Raw genomic sequence first — 27,034 nt, 5'->3', positions numbered from 1 at the left:
AAATTGAATTCTCATATAATCACCTCTACATGTAACTAACAAATAATAAGAAAGGTTTAAAAATTTCATAATATAATGTAAAAGAGATGAGTTAATTATTTTCTCTTTCAATTCACATTTTTTTACGATTTTTATAGTCTTAATACATATAAGGGTAGATTCAACGGTTTTATTCTGTATCCAACATTATAGTTATCATATGTTTAGCTACACATAGTGTCTTCACAATTCATAATACTTATATATTCGAAGAAATATATATTTCTTCGTTCTTTTTTACTTGAGTTTAGTCACTCATAAAAAAAACACATTTAATGTTCATTTGTTATGATTAAATCACTCTTCTAAAACATGCAATAAAAATAATAACCGAGAGACATACTTTTAGAAATTTTAAACGATCTAAAGTTTTATAAAAAAAAACTCATTTTAATTTTATATAATTTTTTTAATTATATATTTTTTTTTTAAATAAACGTTATTAAAAATCTTAATTAAGTACCTAAATTAACCTTTTTTATCACTACTACCCTATTACTTTTACGAGTGCCTTTAATTTTAATAATTTCATTTTCAATTTGTCGTAATTAAATATTGTAATTACTTACTTTTATAAGCATATTTTTTTCCACGAACGAAAAACAAAAATGATTTTGAAGAACTTAATTAAGTCATTCCTTTTACCTTGCTTTTTCGTAATACTGAATGGAGTGGGTAGTCTGAATTGAATAAAACAAAATTAATAAAGAGTTCGCCTCTTGACGTGCAGTTATATTTTATCAAAAATACCCATGAAATCTGAACCTTTTAACATGGGATTCCGAATAAAATAATAAAAGTTACAGCGCCGTTTACGAAGTTGAAATAATATATACAAATTACCACAGCCCTGTCTGACGTTCAAGGTTCTTGTGAAAATATGAGAAATATATTTCTCTGAAACTTTAAGATGAATAAAAAATATACACACCCAAGTTACGCAGCATCTCTAGAGAATAAACTTTCTTGGTCCGAGAATTTTTTACGCGCTCCATAAACAACTCATGTTTATATTTCGTTGTACAGTAAAAACTCGATATAACGGACCTCTATTTAACGAACTTCGATATAACGGACAAAAATCCGGTCAAATGTAAAAAAAAGGCCTTTTAATATTATATATGCTTAAATTCATGTGTCGCCGCAAGTAAACAAATTTTAACGGTCATGATAATCACTTAGTACGTCTAGCACTAGAGTTTGAAATATAATGCCGTCCTACGCGTAGACTGCACCAAGCTGGAGCAAAAGTATATTAGGGGATTCTCTGATATAATAACGCGTAGGTTTCGTTGCAGCACACTAGTATTAGACACGCTGGAAGGGGATTCTTTTATATCGTTAATTTATATCCAAATACAGTGTTTATGTTTTCAACAAAAAGTTTTGAGATTTTTTTTTATAAAACGTACTTTCGGCTTTAACAGACACTCTCTCCCCCTAATTAGCCCATTATATCGAGGTTTTACTGTATTTAAGTTTAAAACTCGAGACACTGTAACAGTCATCCCGCTTTCATAATATTTTTCTTAAAAAAAAAAAACAAATATTACATTTTATTTTTCAAATGTTTATTCTGCTTTTTCTTCTTCTTCTGGGTGTAGGTATTGTACCCTGTTTTGTAGAGCGATTAGCTTCCTGCAATTTCGATTCCCAGCTGTCGATTCAACTCTTTGGTGGTCTACCGGGAGTCGTCTACCTTGGGGTTGGTCGTGCAATGCAATACGGGGGAATCTGGATGGTTCCATTCTCCTCACATGCTCATACCGTTGAATGCTGAGTTAAAATCTTTATTGAGATAATTTATTGTAGAGATAGACAATTAAATAATTTGATTTTATCTAAAAATATTTTAAGGACAATAAACTAGAGGACAGATTAGTGTAACATTCTATCCTCTCTGCCTTCCCCTGCAAGAAGCGGCGTGGTGATAATTTTTTTTTAGATTTAAGGTAATGCTTTTATTGATCATTCTGTCACAAATTAAAAATCACAGATTAAAAATTACAAATTGGCATACAATTTGGTTCAGTTTGTCGGAAAATATTTAAAATCAAACACATGCAATGCGTTTTAAGTTCATAAGATTTTTTAAAATAACAAGTTATACCCCATGCATCATCAGTAAATTGATTCATTTTTTTTTATAAAATGCCGTTTGTATTAAAAAGCCTGAAAACTGAAACTCATATTTGGCATGCTCTGAAAAACGAGTTAACGAAAAATCAAGTATACGTTTTCCAGTGAAAATCGCACTTTTGTTTTACTAAAATAATAAATATTCTTCTTTGATCCTTTGATATTTATGATAGTCAAAATAATTAAGCTTTGGACCCTTTTCTGTATTAGTCCTCGATTATGGTATATAAGAAACACGAAGTAAAAACTGCTTAGTGTATTGAACATTAATTTTATCTCTATTCGATATTCTTGAAAACTTAAAAAATATCTTATAATCTTATCTTAATTCATACCTATTCTTGGAAATTTAAAAAATATCTTGATAATGAAAATGATATTTTTTTCAAAAATAAAAGGTCAAAAGCAAAAATAATATTACTTACTTACTTACTTATAACCCTTATCCGCATCCAATGGTGCATAGGGCACTGCATCGCATTGATGCAGTGTTATCTTGATCTTTACTTACCATGATGGCAAGGTGATCACTCTTGCGCTTCAGGAACCAGTCCAGGGTAATATTAAATAAATATAACAGTGTAAAATCACTAATATTTATTTTCACCCCCCCTGGGAATCGAACCCGGGACCTCCAGCACGGTAGCTAAACACGCTGACCATTACACTACGGAGGCGGACAAAAATAATATACGGAGATAAAAAGTAATCTTACGTATGTAAGTCTCCGCAAAATTTGAAGTGAATAATAAAAAAAACATAAAGTAGAAACGGATATATTCATAATAATAGGGGGTTGAATTAATTCTCGCCGTTTTTTGTAGTATTTTGAATTGAAAATATATATTTTTTTTAAAGTAAGAATTTATTCAAAGTATTGCCATTCTTTCTCGACTACTTTGGCCCATCTTTCAGGAAGAAGTCGTATTCCCCTATAAAAGAAAACCTTGTCTTTTGAGGCAATCCAATTTTCAACCCATAACTCGACTTCTCGATAACTTTTGAAAATTTCTCCCGATAATCCATGCTGCATGGACCGAAACAGATGATAATCGGATGGTGCGACGTCAGGGGAGTAGGGCGGGTGTGACAGAACCTTCCAGCCGAAGGAGTTTATCTGTTCTTTTACCACTTTGGCAACATGCGGGCGCGCGTTGTCGTGCAGAATGAGAATCAACTCGTGCCTGGCTGCGTATTCTGGACGTTTTTCTTCAATTGCTGTTTTCAGTTTGATCATTTGCTGCTTGTAAACCTCTGCTGTGACTGTTTGGCCTGCTTTGAGAAGCTCGAAAAAAATTACTCCCTGCTGATCCCACCAAATGCAAAGCATCGTTTTTGAGCCGTGAATGTTGCGTTTTGCAATGCTGGCTTCAGCAGGGAGTGGCCGACCTGGCTGGCAGATGATGAAGAAGATCCACTTCTCATCGCTGGTGATGACGCGATGAAAAAAACCTTTTCTGTGATGCCGTTGCAAGAGTGAATCACACATGCAAAGTCGCTTTTCCATATCTCTCTCCTTCAGAGCATACGGGACCCAGTTTCCCTGCCGATGAACAAGGCCCATAGCCTTAATTTTGAGGCGGTTTGAGGCGGTTGAAAGTGCCACGGGGGTGTTCGAGGCAGCGGGGGACAGGAAAACAAAAAAAACGAAAGGAATCAATTTAAATCACATAGAAATATTAGATTTTTATAAACGGCGAGAACTAATTCAACCCCCTAATAATTATACTTGTTTTGAAATCCCCCATTTTTTGTACAATGTACATTTTCTTTACAACAGAATATGCATTATATGTATATAAGTACCATCATCCTTTCAGTAAAGTTGTAATTAAAATACGTATCTACGAATATGCGATCTAACATATATGCCTAAAAGAGTCAAAAGGGTTTTATTTTATTGGAAAAAGAGTTAATTTGCATGACATCATCCGTTTGGTAAAAAAGGGGAAAAAACCTTACAAGCGAAATTAATCGAAAAAAGGTCGACTTGGTTCTTTAAATTGTTTATTTAAAAAATCTAATACGTAGGGCTTCGAATTTTATTCAGGAATAAATTTTATTTTTAACCAATTCCATGTTTTTTTCAATTTTTTAAAATTACTTACATAGGTTAATTTTTTAGTCGCATAGCATTTATTTTGCACAAATTATTGTTTATGCGGAAACATTGTTCGTATTATTTTTGATTAAATGTTCTTCACATATACTTTGTGGCAAATTTTATAAACTCTATAAAATAAAACCACTCTGTTTTTAACCACTAAAAAAGGGATTAAAAACAAAGATGTTTTATTTTTTTATGTTTATAAAATTTGCTACAAAGTATCTGCAAAATTAAACACGTCTCACAATAGATTTTATATATAGTGGTATTTACTAAAAGTTTCAATGATATTTTCTATTGAATTTTAAATATGTTTAAAAAAAACACTATTTTATATAAATTTTAAATAATATAAATCAGTTTACTCGTGTTCGATGATAGGTGTCCTTGCAGTTCGTTTGTTTTCAATGTTTGCAATGTAAATATAATCTTTTAAATTTATCCTGGTTGAGCCGTGTTGGTTTCGTGACGTGGGAAATATATCTAGATACTGTTGACTGACGTCATCCCACCGTTAATGAAACCTCCAGGCTATGGGTGATTTATTTGATAATAATCTATTGTTACAGTCTAGTCAAATCACGTTTAACCTGATTTAAAAGAACCTGATTTATTCGCCAGTGAATTGATTAAGAGGCGTCTGCTCCACTACCGTAGGCAATTTTCAACAGCTCTTTAAAGTTGAAACGCAATAACGCGCAATTCTTTGAACCATAATTAATATTTCAACACTTTGAATGAAACTCGACTTTAAAGTCAAGATAATTAATCATTTCTCAGGGGAGACTAGAAGTTTTACTGTCAAAATAAGAAAAACAGCGAAATGTACGGATTGTATGTAATAGATACGAATAATACAGTTTGCATATATTATATATATATATATATATATATATATATATATATATATATATATATATATATATATATATATATATATATATATATATATATATATATATATATATATATATATATATATATATATATATATATATATATTTATACAGTAAAACCTCTATATATCGTTTTTAAAGGGACCTATTGAAATAAACTATGAATGTGGAATAAAGAAGTCAATACACAAGGACATACAAAGAAGTCAATACACAAGGAGTAAAAATACCGTCCTCCCAATCTGCATAACCACCGGTAGGTTGAAATTTTAATAATACAAGTTTTATAAGTAAATAAATGTATTTTTTTTTTAAAAATACAAAGTTGAACAGAACCCAAAGATCTTCAGACTTCTTCTGCTGTATCCATCACATAAGCTTTCGATAGTCTGTCCAACACGTTGAATGTAACAAATTGAGAAAATTCAAAAATATGTAAAAAAAAAATATAAATATATATATATATATATATATATATATATATATATATATATATATATATATATATATATATATATATATATATATATATATATATATATATATATATATATATATATATATATATATATATATATATATATATATATATATATATATATATATATATATATATATATATATATATATATATATATATATATTATATATATATATATATATATATATATATATATATATATATATATATATATATATATATATATATATATATATATATATATAAATATATATATATATATATATATATATATATATATATATATATATATATATATATATATATATATATATATTTATATATATATATATATATATATATATATATATATATATATATATATATATATATATATATATATATATATATATATATATATATATATATATATATATATATATATATATATTATATATATATATATATATATATATATATATATATATATATATATATATATATATATATACATATATATATATATTTATATATATATATATATATATATATATATATATATATATATATATATATATATATATATATATATATATATAACGTGGTAATATTTTCCTTTTGAAAATTAAGTGTAAATAATATGTAAAGTGGGTGTATAATAATAAAATAAACAATGTGTTGCTTTGTAATTAAAGAAACGACAATAAAAGTTTATTCTTAATTAATCTTTACAATAATTTTTATATCTATATGATTCTGACAGTTAATAATATTATCGGAAGTCTTTTGTTTTCTTCTGAGTGACGCATGCGACATCTGTTGGTAGAACTGTTTTATGTAGGTACTATTTGTAGGTACTTAATAAAATGTATGGGTAGGTACCTAGTTATTTTATTACATCTCCCCCCTTGGGGATGAAAATTCATAGTAAAATTTTCACTCGTCCTCCGGATCATCTTCTTGTAGTGAAGGGACTGGTATAAGTTTAGTGATATGATAAAGGTTTGATTTTATTTTTTTGTGACCTGTATCAATTCTGTATATTGAGTTAGAAATTTTTTCAATAATTTTATAAGGTCCAATTTTTAGTTCATCCAGTTTTTTTCTGTTTAGCTTGTTTCCATTTTCCACATACACCATGTCTCCTACGTTGAATTCGCAGCCTATTCTATTTTTGTCAAATAATGTTTTATTGTAATTATGTGATTTTATTGTATTTTCAAGCGCTATTTTCCTGTCTCTAATCCAGTCATTATTAGATTTTCCTTGTTTTAATTCGTTGGGTAAAATATTTACATCTGTACCATATAAAAGATAACTTGGGGAAAAGTCAGTGACTGAGTGATTAGTATTATTATATTTATTAACACATTCTTGAGCTATTGTGGTCCATGCTCTTCTTTTCCCTTTTTCATTTATTTTGCATCTGATTTTGTTCACCAATGTTTGATTCAGCCTTTCATTTAGGCCATTTGAGAATGGTGCATTTACTGCAGTGAAGATTATTGGGATCTGCTTGTCATTTAAGAATTCCTTGAATTCTTTCGAGTTTATTCCTGGGTATTGGTCGGTGAGAAGCATACCAATATCCTCGGTTTCTGTTATTTTCATGACTAGTTTTATAAAATCATTTGCATTCTGAGTTTTCGAGGTTAAAATAAATGCGTATCTTGTAAAGTGATCCACTAAGAGATGTAGATATTTTTTTGTTGATCTTGAACCTCCTAAACCTCCAATTGTGTCTAAAGATATTATTTCAAAAGGCTTTGTGGCCGGGCCTAGATGAGACATAAATCCAAATTTCTTTTGTCCTCTTGATTTATTTTTAATACAAATTTCACAATTTCTACAAATTGTTTTTATGTTTTTCGTCAAATTTTTGGCTGTGTAATGTGGACTAATAGTCTTTTGCATTTGTCCAATTCCAATATGGCATAGGTTTTCATGTATGTCTTTTATGATTTCGATGCTAAACGGTTCTGAAAGAATTATTTTTTCTTTTTTCTTGACCTTTTTAAAATAGACATTGTTTTTTTCAATCCATTTGTTTTTTTTCTGTTGAATTCTTTCATTTTTATTCTGATCTCTTAAAATATCTTCTAATTTAACCAAATTTACAACTTTTAATTGTTCATCTGCATTTTCACTCGATTCTAATACTGGATTCCTGCTTAGACAATCTGCTTCTAAATTCTTCTTTCCTGGATTATATTTTATTTCAAATTCATATTGCGATAAATAATATGTTAAATCACCTAACTCTTCATCGGTCCTAGATTTCAGATTCATATTTTCCAAAGGTTTGTGATCTGAATAAACCGTAAATGATTTACCTATTAACCAGTATTGCCAGTATCTTACAGCTTCCTTAATTGCTAAACATTCTAAATATATTGCTTTTTTTTTCTTCTGGGCTTCATTTAGTTTTTTTGAAAAGTATGCCACTGGTTTTTCTCTACCATCGGGCTGCTTTTGTTTCAAAATGGCCCCAACACCTTCTAAAGAAGCATCGGTATAAATGTTGATTGGTAAATCCTGATCAAAAATTTCTAGAACGGGCTGTGAGCAAAGCATGCTTTTTGTTATTTCAAATGCTTTTTGGCATTTATCACACCAAATAAATTTTTGATTTTTCCTTAGTAAGTTATGCAATGGATCTAGTATTATTGCACTCTTTGGTATGTATTCATGGTAAAAGTTTATTTTCCCCAGAAATTGTCTTACATTTTTTATCGTTTTTGGAACAGGAAAATTCTTTATTGAAATCAAATTATCCTTTACTGGTTTTATTGAATTATTTTGAATTATATGACCTAGATATTTTACCAAGTCTGACGCAAATGCGCATTTTGTAAATTTTAACCTGAAACCTTCCGTTTCGATCGCTTCCAGCAACTGTGTTAGATGTTTAATGTGCTCAGCAAAAGTTTTAGAAAATATAAGAATATCATCTATGTAATTAACGGTGAAATCAGTAAGTTTATACTTTCTTAATATGTTACCTAGTATCCTTTGAAAAATTGCTGGTGAGGTCTTCAATCCAAATGGTAGGCAAGTCCATTGGAAATGTCCTTCTTGTGTAACAAATCCCGTCTTTTTTCTGTCTTCGATTTACCACTAGTTCTTAGATTTCCATATCTTCTTTGATCCGAAAACCTTTTTTTATTTACAATGTTTTCGTGTTTTTTTACTTCATTGAATAAATCGACTGTATCTTCTAATTTTTCTCTATCAATCTTATTAATTATAAATTCTGGTAAACCAGCCACAATAAGATCTACTAAGGTACCCATGTCGATCGTTCTTCTCATCTCCAACAAAAGTTTTTCCTTCCTTATGGCATAGTCTAACAAGGAACCGTCGTTATATTTAAAAGATAATGCAAACATTACATGGTTCCATCCCTTGTTTGTAAATGTTTTACAAAAGTTGTTTTTCCATACTATCCATTCTGAGTTCATGGAAAATTTTATCATCATCGAACTGTACCAATCTTCACAACTTTTATCCATAAACAATCTTAATATTTCAATTTTTTTCTCATCCGTTGTCACCTCAAAACGTATACATTCTTTTTCAAAAATATCCATCCACTGGTTTGCATTAGGATTTTTGCTTGTAAATTTTTCAATGATGAACTTCTCTGAAATATCTTTTAAATTTTGATGTTTGCTTACCTGAGCATTTTGTATTAATTTTTCTAGTAAGTTTTGTAATGTTTGAGGAGCAGTATCCATTTTTATTTTTATTTTGTTTCTTTATTTTTGATTAACAAAATTGTCGTTTTATAACGTGGTAATATTTTCCTTTTGAAAATTAAGTGTAAATAATATGTAAAGTGGGTGTATAATAATAAAATAAACAATGTGTTGCTTTGTAATTAAAGAAACGACAATAAAAGTTTATTCTTAATTAATCTTTACAATAATTTTTATATCTATATGATTCTGACAGTTAATAATATTATCGGAAGTCTTTTGTTTTCTTCTGAGTGACGCATGCGACATCTGTTGGTAGAACTGTTTTATGTAGGTACTATTTGTAGGTACTTAATAAAATGTATGGGTAGGTACCTAGTTATTTTATTATATTATATATATATATATATATATATATATATATATATATATATATATATATATAAATATATAAATATATATATATATAATATATATATATATATATATATATATATATATATATATATATATATATATATATATATATATATATATATATATATATATATATATATATATATATATATATATATACATATATATATATATTTATATATATATATATATATATATATATATATATATATATATATATATATATATATATATATATATATATATATATATATATATATATATATATATATATGTATATTATATATATATATATATATATATATATATATATATATACATATATATATATATATATATATATATATATATATATATATATATATATATATATATATATATATATATATATATATATATATATATATATATATATATATATATATATTTAAATATATAATATTTATTTATAAATATACATGCATACTTCTTTATAATAGTGTATTAAAGAGTGTCTTTATTCGAGTACTCTTTTACCACTTGACAGATTTAGTATCCCAAAACTTCTAAACCAAATATAAATTATTTTGGGTTTAATTAAATTTGTTCCTAACTAATTACAATCAACAGAACTTAGATCGATGGCTGTCTAACTAACATTAATAGTTGAATTTCGACCTATATTCGTGCGTAAAATAATATATAATATGTATAATATACACAATGAGTCGTATAGAATTTGGTATTGGCATTTATATGCCAACTGAAATATCAGTTGTTATCTCCAAGGGAATAAGTATAATATCAGGGGCGTGTGTTAACTAGTGAGAACTTTACGGAATGGGGTCTAGAAAACCCCAACTATCTACGCTTACAGAAATGACTTTAATATTATTTGAACAGAGATATAGCATGTTAATATCGTCGCTGCATATTGAATTCAGTCTATGCCACAAAACTATGTTGCGAGATAATGAAAAAATATGTCCCTAAAACTTTTGATTTTTTGATAATTATAGGTTAATAATACTGAAACTTCCTCGATGGGAATATTTTTTTTTATTATTTAAAAGACAACATTGTAATAAAAAATCAAAAATGTATTTTGTTGCCGGGTTTCGTGGATGAAAAACTTTTTCCAGTGAAAGTTGTTTTTTTCCAGAAATTTTAGACAAACTATCCGACAATTATTTTTGGTAACATGATTTATAATACCAAAGCGCGGTTGTAATTTTTTAAGTTTAAAAATAAAAACACATTTTTTCCCCATCACTTTTTTTTATCTATTTATGCAGGTTAAAAAGTAAAACGCCCAATTTAAAAACTTTAAAATATTCAGTCCCTTACTGTAACGTAAGATGATATTTTGAGAACTTGGAGAAATATGAAGGAATACGAAAATGATGAAGTCATATTTTTATGAAAGTTAGAAACACAATACTTTCATAGGTTTAAAATAAAATCAATCACAGATTTCGATTTACTAAAAATTTATTATATAATATTATTTCAATTGACAAGATAACTTATGCAGGTGGGCATATTATGAAAGCACGGATTTATTTCATTTTTTGGATTTTTTTACGTTTTTCATACTACTGACAATGATTATGTTAAAAAACTCTTTCCTGAATTTAGTATATTATTTTTCGTAGTACCTTATGAAAGTTATTTTCTTGTATAACATCTTCGTATTTTGATATAAAATATCTTGAAAAGAAAACAAACCTTTCATTTATTTTATGCTTACCCAAATGAAATTCCGTTACTTTATTTATTGTATGACTTTACAAAGTTTTTTTTTAATTTATGTCATCAAGAATATGGTTATATAAAATGCATTATAATATTACACTTCATTGCTGTTGTATTTTAATGTCTTTCATTTTTCATCTTTATTAAAAATAATGATTTGTCATTCAAAATATTAACAATTACTTACTTAAATAGTATAATTTGATAAAAAAATATTGAGGATAATAATTCATGAATCATAAAATATGCGTCAAAGTCAATCACTAGCCAAAAGTTCAAGCTTTCAAACCAAAATGAACAAATATTTCAGATATCTTTTATTCGTTTAAAATTTTAACCCTTATCAACTTTAATCAGTTTAATTTCACATCCCATTTCTAATCAATCATCCCCCACAGAGAAAACATGTACAAATATGTATTTTGGATTTTTCCAAACTTAACGTGATTTTTTTCCATAACGTGATAAAAACACTTTAAAAAGCATATTTAAAAATAAATTTTATCATTCACAAACATAAACAATAAATTATAAATGTAAATCCTTCTCCAAGCACAAGAGATGATGATTCTCTTCATAGGAGAAAACAGCGTCATTAATTTTAAAATTGTAAAGTAGAAATGTCAAGAAAAAGAATTTCATTCTAAAAAGACTGTAGTAACTTTATAAAACAAAATAAATATTTAACTGAACACCCCAATTTCCACATTACATTTGATTCAAAATTAAAAAGAAAGATATTTGATATTTGATATTCTGTATTTGTATCGTGAAAATGGTTGACTTTTCCGCCACGTCACACACCGCTCATTCCGTACATTGACACTTCGTTACTGCACGGCCTCGTCCGGCATTTGGTTTAGCAGAAGCACCCTCATGTGATATTCGAGGCCCGCACGAAGGCGAACAAGGGCTGCGCCAACTCGGGCAACCTGGAGTGGCGCCTGAAGACCATGCGGCGCACCAAGCACGTGGGCCCCGCAGCCGCCGAGGAGCCCGAGGACTCCAGGACTCACAGGTGCCTAACCTTTCATCCCAAGATTTTAAGTTTACGCTACTTTTTTTTCTTTGTTTTAAATCATTTTGCATTTTACAACATAATATAAATACAAATACAAAAAATATATTGTATGAATACAAAAAAAATATCTCACAAAGGTATGGCCTATATATACAATATTTTTTAGGTCATAGTAAAGGCCAGTGGCAAGAATACAATAGATATTTTAAGGAGTAAAAATCAAATTAAATATAGACTACAAATACTTGTCGAACAAAAAACAAAATATTAAAAATTAAAAAATTAAAATTAAAAAGAGGAAAAAGAAAAAAATAAGCAAACGTATACTACATGAGTGATACGTCTAAAAGAAAAAGGAACTTAAATCTGTTTTTCAAAAAATAATTTCAACAAAATTTTAAATCGAAACAAACTTTGGTATTTAACGTCTAACATATAGTCTTTCAAATTAAACATTGTGTATTTTAAGGTCTATGTATTACTGGTTTAATGTATTTTTGTGAATATATATATTTTTTGTTTGGTAACCAAAAATATGAATTTAACACTCTCCTTATCATTAATCGTTCAGTTTGTGTAATACCACTTTAATAAACACTAATTCACGAATATAGTATAAAATGAATTAGTGTTTTCTAAAGTGGTGTTACACAAAGTGAACGGTGAATGATAAGGAGAGTGTTATATTACCATACTAAAGAGATATCAATGGTTTTAATGTTCAAAATATGAATTTATTTAAAAGGGCAAATTTTTAGAAGAATCAATTTTCATAAATTTATTTTTAGTTCAGTCAAAAATATAAATGAATGTAAAGGATAAATAATAAATTATCATAAACCGCAAAAATATATTTTTGTTTTGAAAAATAAGATCACAAAAAAATATTGCGCTTACATTTTATTCATTCACTGCCAGTTATCAGATGTATGAAAGCCTGCGTTACATTTTTCTTTTCTTCTTCAAACCCTTATCCGCAGCCAATCGTGCATAAGGCACTGCATCATATAAACGCAGTGTTATCTTGATCGTTAACACATAAAGAAAAGGTGATCAGCCCTCCACTTCAGGTTCTAGTCCAGGGTTAATTAATGTAAAGAACAAATAACATATTTTCAGATTTCATTTTTAAAAATATATACTTATTTACATATATTATAAATACTTCGCCTATATTTTCTCTAATTACTGCCAGTTATCAGATGTACAAAACCTTGCATTACATTTTTAGACAACTCGTATATCACTGTATCACAACAGTATATCTAACAAGTTTGGTAAATAAAAGGGACATATTCCAATAGTTATATATTTTTTTTCATTAAGCAGCATGAATGAGATTTTCAATCTTCAAAATATTTCTAAATGTACCTTGCTAATTGATAAAGTGTTTTTAGATACAAACGCGCTGCGGACGCTCCTCCAACCGAGCGGTTCCACAGGCGAGGCTCGCGCGAGGGGGACCCCTTCGCGGACGCGCAGGCGCACATGGCGGCCTTCGAGTCGCTCATGCACGGCGTGGACGCCATGCACGAGATGCACGACGAGCACGAGGAGAGCGCCGGGCACGACAGGGAGCGAGAGAGGCGAGACGTGCGCGAGGCTACGAAGTACATCGAGACGGCTCTCGTCATCGACAAGGCGATGTTCGACAAGAGGAACGGAAGCACTCGCGCCGAGGTTGTGCACGACGCGATACAAGTGGCGAATATAGCGGATTTGGTAAGTCTACCACACTACCTAACGCAGCGGTTGGGAAACTTTTTGACCATAACCTCAAAATATTTTTGCGTAAGTCAATAATACCCCTCCTCCCATTTTCAAAAGAAGACAAACAATGCATGTTTTAAATAAATATTATTTTTTTTAATTAATTTAAACGGAAAATAAATTTTCACAGAAAATAAGTTACAGGAAAATAGATCACACAAAATAAAACTCTCAAATTGGATCAAACAAAAATTCATGTTTTAAGAAAATTGAGTTCGCATATTAGTGTGACGCGTTAAGGCCTTTGGTTTTCGACTGCTGTTGTAAAATGGAGCTTAATGGAAGGCACAAGAAGTGCAAAAAAGGAGGTAGTATAGCTCACTCCTTTCAACAACGTCATATATCAAAAATCGAACATTTTTAGCAGTGCATATTTTTGGAATGCCCAGAAAATGTACATTTCCCAGCAAAAGCGGTTTATGTTTAATTTAATATTTACCCGTTAGAGGACGGAAAAATGCTGTTTTTGCATTTTGAGGAAATGGTGTTTTTTAATTATTTTTTTTAAACAAACCAAATATATTTCAAATGGAGAAAAAATCTTCAGGTTTTACCTAAAAAGATCTGTTGCGTAGTTAAGAGTTCGATAAGTAGCTTGATATTTATTTTTAGTACATCTTATCATATTCTTAAACTTTACAAACGATCTCCTGAAAAATCAAGTTTTTTGGTAAATGACGTTGTTGAAAGGAGTGAGCAATTTATTAGGTAAATGTAAGCAAACTATGATTGTTTTCTCGAAATGAAAACAAATTAACATGCGTTTCTAAAACGTTACGTAAGATAATTCAACTGTATCCAATCGATACGTTCTACATAGCATAACAATAATAACTCAATATCTAGTGACGTAATCCTACTGAGGCTTTCCAAAGTTTTCCTCTGATTTTTGTGATATAATTTCTGTGAGGTTTCGTTATTGGTACAACCTCTAGGGTGCGGCTATCAAATACATCAAGTAACCAACCCTCTTCACAATATGTCACCTCGAAAAGCCGCTATTCTCCCCGAAAAAAACTTGTTTGACAACAATTTTAGATTTTCATATGTAGCCTTCTCACAACGATATCTGTTACAATAATGTTTCCATTATATACAGCAAATCAATACATTTATATATCGATTCAATATAAAATATAAAAGAATTTGAATATGATATTTGTGTACCTACACGTTTTACATTTCTTTTATTGAATTAAAAATTGATATACACATTTTTTATCAAAAATCTTAAATATTAGTAGATGTTAAAGACAATTAACTCACAAACTCCATTGAATTATTATTTTCATATTATTTTTTGACATCTCATCAAAGATGAAGAAGAATATGGAAGTCAGACTTCCATATTCTTCTTCATCTTTGATGAGATGTTAAAAAATAATATGAAAATAACTCCTGTAATTGGAGATAATCCAGATTTTGTGAACAAGTATTTGGACACACTCAAAATGTTGTGAATTATTATTTCATAATTTTCACAGCAAGCCTAATTTGTAACATGTACCATCCAAAATGGCACTCACCAAATAAATGAGAAGTTTAATGACATATCCGAGCTTCAAAAAAATCTGGAATCTATTGATAGTTGAGCTTCCCTAAATTATTGCAAAGGATTAACGGGATATTGAATAACTGCCGAGAGACGTACATTATGCATTTACAAAAAATCACCTGGTTAATTCGAAAAAAAAATCTTACTGTGGGGTTCTGCACTACGCAATCACCCAACTTTCAACCAAAGAATTAGGATGATGTATGGTGAAGGGGAAAAAATATTTGTAGTTTCTAAAAATGAGTATTTCCATATTGTATAGACATAAATACCTTCGACGACTGTATAAGCTTAATTGTCTTATTTCGTTAATTGTATTCATTGACCCAAATAATATTACCGAATATCGCAATCACAGGCCCTGAGGCGTATGTTTGTTTAGAACTCTGCAAACCAAACAGCTACGCATGAATACTTTCTGGGAGGATAATAAATAGAACCCTTTCCTACTGCCCACACTGTCGGGAGTGAGAGCCGACCACAAAGCGAGCAAATAGTCACCCAAATATCCACTTCAACAAACTTTGTCACTTGACCAGCGGGCTATCGGCAGAACTTGGTGTTGACACACCTAAGTTGCTAGATTTCGACCAATTGCTCAAGAACTAGAAAACCGACAATCGAATGAATACAATTCTCGAAACTTCATTTTGGACTGATGAAACTGGTATACAAACTCAAATTAATCAGTATTTACGTATTAATTTAAAATCAAACAAAGATTTTTTGAGTCTACTAAGTTGTATTTTATTAACAAAAACACATAAAAAATTATATTGTGACAATTGTTTCGCCTTGTTAGGGCATTATCAAACGAATGTCCAATTTTTGTTGATGAAATACAACTTAACAATTTTTGTTAATAAAATACAACTTAGTAGACTCAAAAAATCTGTGTTGGATTTAAAATTAATATATAAATTAAAATAGAGTTCTGCAAATTAAACGCCAAATCAATAAATAAAAAAATAAAAAATAAAAAATTATTCAGTCTTACTTAAAAAATATATAATTTACCAAACGAATAGTTTTTCATGTTAGATTTCCAAAAAAAAACTACATATTTTGTATTTACTGTACTATCCAGATATTTACAAAATGTTCTTAATATATCTTGCTGTGAAAAATATATGTCTGCTAAAAATTATTCATATTGGGGTTTACAACATTTTGAGTGTGTCCAAATACTTGTTCATAAATCTGGACTATCTCCAATTACAGGAGTTATTTTCATATTATTTTTTGACATCTCAGTATTTGAACACACTCAAATTTTGTAAATAAATTATCTGGTCAAATTGTAAGCTTAAATGATAAAAATGAAAATGATATATTCTGGCGTTTCTCACGTGTGTGATTTCTCATCCAGGATTCGGACCTTACATACTTATAAAAGAGTTTCTGTTCAATAAAAAGCTTTTTTTCATCTCACCAACAGATGTCTCTAGTGAAGTTCTAGTGATTCAAGAACAATGTTTCAAAATTGGTTCTTATGTATAGAACATCCAAGAATTTGAGTATTGTGGTTGTCAATAATTGGTAGAATTGGTGGATGTTACACGTGTCTAAAGTGATCACTTAAACCAGGCTATGACGGTCGCCAGCCCCGTAAATGGTCAGACTTCCATATTATTCTTCATCTTTGATGAGATGTCAAAAAAATATATATTGGGGTTTAATTTTCATTTTAGGTCATATATATTTTATCCATTTTTAAGTCATAATTTTTAATAAGCATTCACTTATTTCTTGATTTTGAGATTTCCCATTACAATATACTCAATTAAACAATAATTGAACAGATGTAATGTCAATAAGCATCACATGTATAGACTTTTTTTAATGGGTAAGAAAATCAAATCAGTTTCCTTAAAACTTTTTTTCGTATTACTTTAAACAACCGTTGAATGTTAAGTTTTATCGAACCGAACCATTAAAGGCGAGAACAGACAGTTTAAGATCTCAAGTCTAGTTGCTTTACTGGGTAAACATTTATGTATGGGCGTCTGTACAGAGTACTGAATACGCGTTCAACATTTACAATATATGGAAGGACTTAACGTTATCTATGGATAAGAATGTCTTCAAAATATCGAATCAAAGTATAAAAAAATGTCAATTTGGAAGGAACCTAATGGCAAATAATCTTCATAAAACTTAATCTACGATCATAAAATTTAAATAAATCCGTAAGAAAGCGGTTTGAATTAGCATTATTTCTATTTGTACCCGAAACAACATTAAGATATTTTAAAACATTTTTCTAAAAAGTTTTTGTTTTATGTTCATACATTTTCGAGGTGCTGAATTTTGAGCATTTTAAATTAAAAAATAAGATTTATGATAAAGACAGAAATGTGTGTTACATATCCGAAAGCAATAAAATCTGATTCCTTTCAATATTAATATACTAGTATACTATACTTTAATATATTAGTATACGGCGGATTTGTATGATGAGATGCATGAACGTAGAATAGGCGAAGATTGTTTGCATGACAGAGTGGTTGGTGATCTATTCTCCCTGCCTACCCCTGCGGGGAAGCGGCGTGATGGTGAGTTAGTTAATTAGTTAGTATACTTTACTATATTTCATTGAATATCGTCAATGTAAATGATGTGAATGCATTCAATTTATCAAAATTACATTATAAAATATTTCAAAAATCAATAATTAATAAAATGTTTTTTCCCTCAAAATTGTATTTAAAATTTTCTGTATTTATTAAATAATGTATATACTTATATTTGACAAACCCGTACAACTTGAACTTTGCTGATTCTGAAAATAGAGTATTTTTCCTTTCTCGAAATCTGGTTCGAGTCAATTTCCAAGTGTTGCCATGCTGGTCTATCCCAAATTTAAGTGGAAAGGGTCGACATTTACCCACGTATGCAGAACTCACGTCCCTTGATAATGGATTGAGGCACCCTATTGCGAGAGGGTTGGGAAATATAGGTCCAGGTAGGAACAAGGATCAATATGTCAACCGAAATAGCACTTTGCTTGGCGATCAGGAAATTACCATCCCCGCAAAATGGTTCAGTTTGTTCTTGTTTTATGAAAATGTTTTTTCGAAGCCACCCTAGAAATAATTGATACTCAAAAACAATTTTCTTTTCTCATATCTCATACTTTATTATTCGCTAAGATATGATCTCAAAATTCATATAATATTATTATTTATACATGAAAATAACCGTTCACCACGGTCTACTACGTAATATACCGAAAAGAAACAAACAAAAAAATAAACTATAAAAAAAACGTATTTCCGAAAATTCTACATCATGGCAGCTGTCAAAAATTCATTTATAGACTTGATCTTATCCAACTTATTAAAACTTATGTTTAAATATGTATATTTGTATACCTACATGTGTTATGATAGATAAATACATTAAAAAAGTAACTTATTTTAAACAACGAAAATGTTTGACGCTTTTACGGAAAGTTATATTTTACTGTTGTTTATTACATGAATATCGTGAAACTTAAGAGACTAATTAAATTTTATTTTCATAATCAATCTATCCCTTCAGTGAAATGTTTCAAAGCACGCGATAGGAAGTAAATATTTTGTCACTCATCTAGACCCAACAGCTTTCATTCAGAAATGATGTTATCATTTAGAGAACAAGTTTGATAATTAAGAATGAAGTACAAAACAATCAAATACTCATTTTGAGTTCCAAACTAAACATTAATCACAATGTTGACCCGACTTCCGACTTCGGAGACTTGTACACACCGAAAGCAAAGAGAAACAGATAATAATGAGATCTATCTAGTCTATACTATACAGGATGAATAAGGCACTCATATATGTTACTTTTTACAACAGCTTTCCACAGAAAAAAACTTTTATATCGCTTTTTTTGCAATTTACTAATTCTAAACGTTATCTCTTATTAACTTAACATAATAAATTTACAACATTTTGAGTGTGTCCAAATACTTGTTCACAAAATCTGGATTATCTCCAATTACAGGAGTTATTTTCATATTATTTTTTGATATCTCATCAAAGATGAAGAAGAATATGGAGGTCGTAAGCCCCGTAAATGCCCAGACTTCCATATTCTTCTTCATCTTTGATGAGATATCAAAAAATAATATGAAAATAACTCCTGTAATTGGAGATAATCCAGATTTTGTGAACAAGTATTTGGACACACTCAAAATGTTGTAAATAAATTATCTGGTCAAATTATAAGCTTAATAATAAAAATGAAAATGGTATTTTCTGGCGTTTCTCATGTGTGTGATTATAATCCAGGATTCGGATCTCACATACTAATATAAGAGTTTCTGCTTAGTAAAAAGCTTCTTTACATCTCACCAATAGATGTCTCTAGTGAAGTTCTAGTGATTCATGAACAAGGTTTCTAAATTGGTTCATATATATAGAACTTCCAAGAATTTGAGTGGTGTGGTTGTCCATAATGGGTAGAATTGGTGAATGTTACACGTGTGTAAAGTGATCACTCAAACCAGCCTATGACGGTCGTAAGCCCCGTAAATGCCCAGACTTCCATATTCTTCTTCATCTTTGATGAGATATCAAAAAATAATATAATAAATTTGTTTGTACACTGCAGCTGTTTAGTTTATTAATGCCAAATATGATGACTTACAACGCCATTTGCAAAAATTATAGCAACTTTTGAAACGGCGAATAATTTTGCTCCACCCTGTATAAAATCTATAGTGATGAAAATTCGGTGGCTATTTTTTCAGTAGTCGCTAACATGTTTATTTTGTTTTTCCTTTCAGTACTTCAGGACACTAAACACCAGAGTATCCTTGGTGTATATTGAAACCTGGCAGGGATCAAACCAGGCTCAGATTGACAAGGGCCAGGACATAAGCAGAGCTTTACTTAACTTTAATGATTATACTTCGAGAAAATTGTTCAAAGTCGACAAGGATACCACGCAGTTACTAACGTAAGTACATTTTAAAACTGAAAACTTGACAATTCAACTAGACGGTTGATGTATCATCTAATTAAGTCTTTGCATAATTAAGAGCTGTAGGTAATTATTTTATCAACAATATTAATATAATTTATCATATCGGACACTGGATTATTCACCCTACGGATGAGATGTCAATTTTGAAGGTGTCTCAATTTGATAAGAAATATGTATCGTTCTTCCCTTATTTATGAAAGAAAGTGACAGTCTGAGCATCTCAGAGCTTACGACCTGGCATTTGGCTAGCTTAAGCGATCGCTTGATACACTTGTATTACGTTACAAAAGTTAAGACACCTTCATACAAAATATAGGTATAAATTTAACATTAAGATCTGTTGATTTTAGCTTAACCCTTCACTGCATGACTTTTTATTGCATGACTGCATGACTGCATTGACAGTTCGTCTTCGAGAGACAAGTGAGGTTATTATTTTGGCGTTCACAGCGCATCTTTTGGCTAAATTATGAATTATTTAGTTGAGTTATGAACGTATTTAATCAGTAACAATAAAGAATGGTTGCTTATATTTTTAAAGGACGTTTTAACACAAACTTTTGGGTATGTAACAAATTCGATACACTATGCAGTGAAGGGTTAAGATGTGTTTATTTAAGCTTAAACATAATTTAATAAGGTGCAGAGAAGAGTAAGAGGAAAAAGTAACAAAATATCCTTCTTTTCAGGGGTGAGACTTTCCAAGGCGGTGAGTCAGGCATGGCTGTTCCCGAGACGGTCTGCACTGCCAAATCGGTTGGCATCAGTGTGGACATCAATACGTACGAACCGCACCTATTGGCTGGGACCATGGCTCATATGATTGGCCACAATATCGGCATGGGCCATGACGACGGAAGAGAGGAGTGCTTCTGCAGGGACTGGCACGGCTGCATCATGGCGCAGACCATCGTAGGGTTGGAGAACGTTCAACCTTACAAGTTCAGCGAGTGCAGCAAATCGGACTACATTGACGCTCTAAGAATACGGCACGGAATATGCTTGCTCAATAAACCTAATGAAGTAAGATATTTCAATAATTTTAACTTTTCAAAAAAAACGTTTATTATATTTATGTTTTGTAATGACATTTTGACATTGATTGGTCGAACGGTATTTTATATAATAAAATATGTAGTTTTACCATGTAGTTTTTTTCACATTGATGATGTCGGCTACGATGAAATCCGGCCACTGGTCAAATAATATTTATGTATGTGAAAAAAACTACAAAGTTGTTATTTTATTATATAAAACTGTTTTTATCAATCTTTATTGCTTTTTCATTTTTTTAATGTTAGGAATTTATACTAACATTTATTTACAACTTAATGTTCATTCATCATTTCGAGACTATCGGTTTAAGTAACAGCATTGGAAATCCTCAAAAAATGTAAAAAAAAATCTTGAAGTAATTTTTAGCCTACCTATGAATAATTTCGGAGAAATGTATTCCAGCCCCAATTCCGATTTCTCGTGATTATTATTTTATTTATTTAGTTAATTATTTTTATAAATCATAAATAAAATTTATAAACATAAGTTTTTGGTACGATTACTTCATAATTTGTATGCAACAAATATATCATCATTACTTTAAAAATAAGCGATTTTATCAAGCTGTATTTCAATTAGAATGCGAATTCTAAAAACAAAAACACTAATTTTACTAGATTTATATTATCCACTGACACTTCGTGATGGAATTGCATTTTTAATTTATTATTAGATTAAAACCAATATTTTTAGCTTTTCCACTTTTTTATTTGACCAGCGACCGGGTTTCGTCGTTACCGACATCATCAGACTGGTCTGATGATGTCGGTAACGACGAAACCCGGTCGCTGGTCAAATAAAAAAGTGGAAAAGCTAAAAATATTGGTTTTAATCTAATAATAAATAACTAATTTTACTTTTCATTTAAGCTAAAAAAAGTGCGACAGACATATTTTGGGATCGATTTCTATATTCATAAGTGGTTCAGGGACTTAAATCATATTTTTAATCAAATTGTAAAAATCTCCGGGCGGTTATATAATAAAATATTAGAAATTGGGTTTCAAACCGTCATAATATCCCGGCGTGGTAACTAAATAACGTATCATATTCCACGTGTTTTGCTACCTCGCCACCCTACCTGATATTGGTCCATATTTTCTCATTTTTTAAAATGTCTCTCAGATCCTCCATCTGCCCTAAGCTAAGAGGTAACTAAGTTAGTTCTCAGATCGCTTGGGATTTCGCGTAATGGATTACATGCCTTGAGCGCAAAATCCAAAATGGCGGAGAAAAAATAATATTACAGCGCACATACTCGTACTTGGTACCCTCCTCTTCCCCACTTTTATAGAAAACATCGAAACCCAAGAATATGAGTATTACCCGCGTTTCTATTATATCGGATATCCTCAAACAATATTTGACGCAAATTTACTCATTTATTTGTTAATTTACTCATTCATTCGTTAATATTTTTTTCTGAAATCGTTCATATCTGTCTTTCGTGTTTCACAAACGCTTTGAATCTAGTAAATACGTAATGGTTTCTTTAGTAATAATTGAAATTATATATTATTCTATCACCCAATTAAGTCTTTTTTTAAATTAAGCATAAATATGTCAAATTTCGTATTCAGGTTTTCCTAATTTCACAAAAATTAGTCATTTTAATGATTTTTTTAAACCGTTGTGAATTTTGCTTTACTTTGCAATACGAATCGATTGATTCAGTTACTTAAAATTATACATGCACTTATAAATATATAAATACCTCGTTATTTACGTACATAGCTCTTTTAAATTTTTTTTATTTTTATTTTTTACTTACATAAATTGTATATATTTATTTAAAGAACAATTCTAAACATATATAAAAAATATTTTTTTGCTGAGACCTTGCCACCTTGTATCTTGTCGGTAAATTATTTTTTTATTTTTTTTAACCAATTTTAACCTAATATACACACAAAAACGAGAAAAAAAATAGAATATAAACTATTTAACAATATTCTTAAAATTAACTCTTGATCATTTACCCATTCCTTTGTTTTGCCTTTGTTCCATATTTTATTTTAACCTCTCACATCCGTCGGCAACAATGTTCGGATTAGTTTATATTAACTTCTATTCGGTACAAAATAAAAACAATACAGAATCCCGAATACACAGATTGGCAAATTTTGAAAAACCAAAAGTGTGAGAAATAACAGTTCATATTAAAGCAAGTTTTTTCTTCAGTTGATAGCTTACCAATGGTTTAAAGTTTTTTTTTTCAAATTCAGATATATAAGGTATGATTGGTGCCGACTATTATCATTATATGATTATCATCGCATGTACTGATAATATATATTTTTTCAGTTGGAGGTGAGAAGGTCGTGTGGGAATGGGATTGTAGAGGAAGGAGAAGACTGCGACTGCGGAACCCTGGACGACTGTCAAGAGAAGGACCCATGCTGTGATTCGATCACTTGCAAGCTCACTAAGGAAGCGCAGTGTGCTACAGGAGCCTGTTGTGATAACTGTCAGGTAATAAAGGACTACGTTTTTTTCATGTAAACTTTTTAACTTGAGTTATATTCTGATTATATTTCAAAGCACCAAATGCTAACTTTTCAATCAATAATTTCGTTATTTGATCTTCGAGTCGACTGACCCAACGGGCAGATATTCATCAGCCGGTCATACCATTATTCTGAGGAATGATTTACTGGAATTCGCATGTTGTTTTCCTGAAAATGTATATTTTCACGATTAACGCTGTATTCAATTTCAGTTGCGCAACCGCGGCTTCATCTGCCGCGAGGCCGGCAACGAGTGCGACCTGCCGGAGCGCTGCACGGGCGAGTCGGGCGCCTGCCCGGCCGACGTGCACAAGAAGAACGGCCAGCCGTGCGGGCAGAACACGGGCTACTGCTTCGGCGGCGTCTGCCCCACGCTGGCGCTGCAGTGCGAGCAGATCTGGGGCGACGGCAGCATCGCCGGGGACAAGCAGTGCTTCGACCAGTTCAACTCCAAGGGGTCCATCAACGGCCACTGCGGGATGGACGCGTCGCAACTATACATCAAGTGTGAATCTGAGTAAGTTGCAACTACCTTTTCTGGAATAAAAATAATAAGTAACAACAAATAATAAGGAAGGAATGGCAATCTGAGATAAGCATTATCGATAAAATTAAGACCAAATAAAAAGTCCAACCTTAATGTGTAGAAGTAATGTATGGAGTTGGCAAAAGAAGAAGGAAAGTAGGCTAAATCCAGTTGAAATGCGTTCTCTCAGACAAATGTGTGGCAAAATGTTGAATGATAGATGTTTGAATGGTGATATAAGGAAAGAATGGAATGCTGAGATAAGCATTATCGATAAAATTAAGAAAGGTGTGTTGAGATGGTTTGGGCATGTAGAACAAACGAGTGAGGAAGGAACGGTAAAACAAATTTATGCGGCGAATGCAATTGGAGAAATGAAGCAGAAGAAGACCGAGAAAACTTGGCACGATCAGGTATGCCAAATGCTTGAAAGCGGTCAGGTTAAGAGTCGAAATAATCGGCGGGTATGTATGAGGAGATGCATGAACGTGGAAGAGGCGAAGAATGTTTGCAGAGTCAGAGTGGTGTGGCGTTCTATTCTCTCTGCCTATCCCTACGGGGAAGTGGTGGGATGGTTAGTTAGTTAGTTAGTTTAGTTAGTTACAACTTTGTGTAGCTGTTTAAGTAAGGTTCAACAACGAGGTGTGGGCAGAAGATAAATCTGCTCGCTCCAGATTATATACCTGATTGGAAGGGAATCAAGACCATTGAGGCGCTGTTTAGAGTTGTCCAAGAGAAGGGCATACTATCAAGTGGTAGTCGACGTTTAGGAAACCCGACATGATACGAACAGAAGAACAAGCTATACAACTTTATTTTCTTATTCCTCGACACCCCTCGGGTGTTAGCTATAATTATAGCTAAGGACTTACCTAATCACATTTAAATAACTTACATGTTGAAGATTACACAGTCATTTATCAATACCATTTAACATGTTTCAAAAAGATATAATTTAAAACAAATTGTCAAATAAAAAATACCGAACATACGGATAAAGTAAATAATTTTGTTACAGAAATGTTCGCTGTGGATCACTGCAATGCCAACTAGGAAACCAGTATCCAGTTATTTCAGGAATGGATGACTTTTTCTCAAGAACCATTATATCAATGAAAGGCGTCGAATTTGAGTGCAAGTAAGTATTATACACTGCAGTCTTTAAAAATACATTAAATGTAAGTTCATATGGTAATTCACGTGATCTTATTTAATTGGAGAGGTGTTTAATCGGAAGTTCTTCTGTATCACAACTGATATCATATTTGTTGTTAGTTTTGTCAACTATGACACTCACTTGAATATTAAAAATTAAAATAAAACAAATAGTCACAAAATAAAAAAAGGATAAGAACGTTACCGTAAATGCTCTGTGTCAGTTACTAGAACTGTATGTTTATAATAGAAAACGGGCACATTCTCGCAAAGAAGAAACATTATCCCTTACTGGTCCAATGTCGAATCTCATTCGACATCGATGTTTTGGTCTTAGGTCCCATGTCGGATGTTATTCGACATTTTTTTCATCATTAGTATTATTTATTTAAATACCAAGCTTACATTTTTGTCACTCGTATCTATTACAACAGTATGAGGAGCAGAGGACAAAAGATTTTTTCCAATTGGAATGTAACCATCTACCTAGATTTTTTTTTTAATTTTGGGGGACCGGAAAGGGTTAATAAATAAGACCTTGATTAACACTGACTGTGATGTGAATATATTTGGTTCATATAACAATTTGTAGTATCCCCTAAGATTTCGGCTTTTGATTTGTAACATTTTCATGATTTCACCAGATCAACGAGCGGAGCAGCTGGACACGTAGAGATTCCCGATCACGGTCTAGTTAGGGATGGAACTCCGTGTGGAGACAACTTGGTGTGTGTCAACCAAACCTGCACCAGCATCTACCCATACGTGGACCAAACCAAGTGCCCAAGCAACCTCAACAATCAAGAGTGCTCTGGCCATGGCGTGAGTATTGATATATCAAAAGTATACTTTTGAAACGTTTTGACACCAATAAGTACAGTGTTTAACATTACGAGTATTTGCAAGGAAAAGTTAACGAAAGCTGGCTTTACACTTACACGCTTTATCGTAGTATTGATGCTGTTCATGTTATTGTT

At 30.6% G+C, this 27,034-nt stretch overlaps 1 protein-coding gene across 1 annotated transcript in view; it reads left to right on the top strand.

Moving 5' to 3' along the window:
• Positions 1 to 27,034, top strand: part of mmd (disintegrin and metalloproteinase domain-containing protein mind-meld) — a 420,228-nt gene that overhangs the window by 368,818 nt on the left and 24,376 nt on the right. Inside the window, exons 9-16 of the mRNA XM_088272686.1 lie at positions 12,357 to 12,508; positions 13,909 to 14,233; positions 20,614 to 20,786; positions 21,503 to 21,836; positions 24,174 to 24,341; positions 24,589 to 24,893; positions 25,921 to 26,040; positions 26,702 to 26,879. Coding sequence (XP_088128812.1) covers positions 12,357 to 12,508; positions 13,909 to 14,233; positions 20,614 to 20,786; positions 21,503 to 21,836; positions 24,174 to 24,341; positions 24,589 to 24,893; positions 25,921 to 26,040; positions 26,702 to 26,879 — 1,755 coding nt within the window. The remainder of the gene's footprint in view (positions 1 to 12,356; positions 12,509 to 13,908; positions 14,234 to 20,613; positions 20,787 to 21,502; positions 21,837 to 24,173; positions 24,342 to 24,588; positions 24,894 to 25,920; positions 26,041 to 26,701; positions 26,880 to 27,034) is intronic.

This window comes from Brachycentrus maculatus, unplaced genomic scaffold (assembly GCF_059751285.1).
Source record: "Brachycentrus maculatus isolate JH-2025_06_01 unplaced genomic scaffold, ASM5975128v1 h1tg000514l, whole genome shotgun sequence".
Classification (NCBI taxonomy): Eukaryota; Metazoa; Arthropoda; class Insecta; order Trichoptera; family Brachycentridae; genus Brachycentrus; species Brachycentrus maculatus.
The sequence above is the reverse complement of the archived record's forward strand: the minus strand, read 5'-3'. Positions and strand labels throughout refer to the sequence as shown.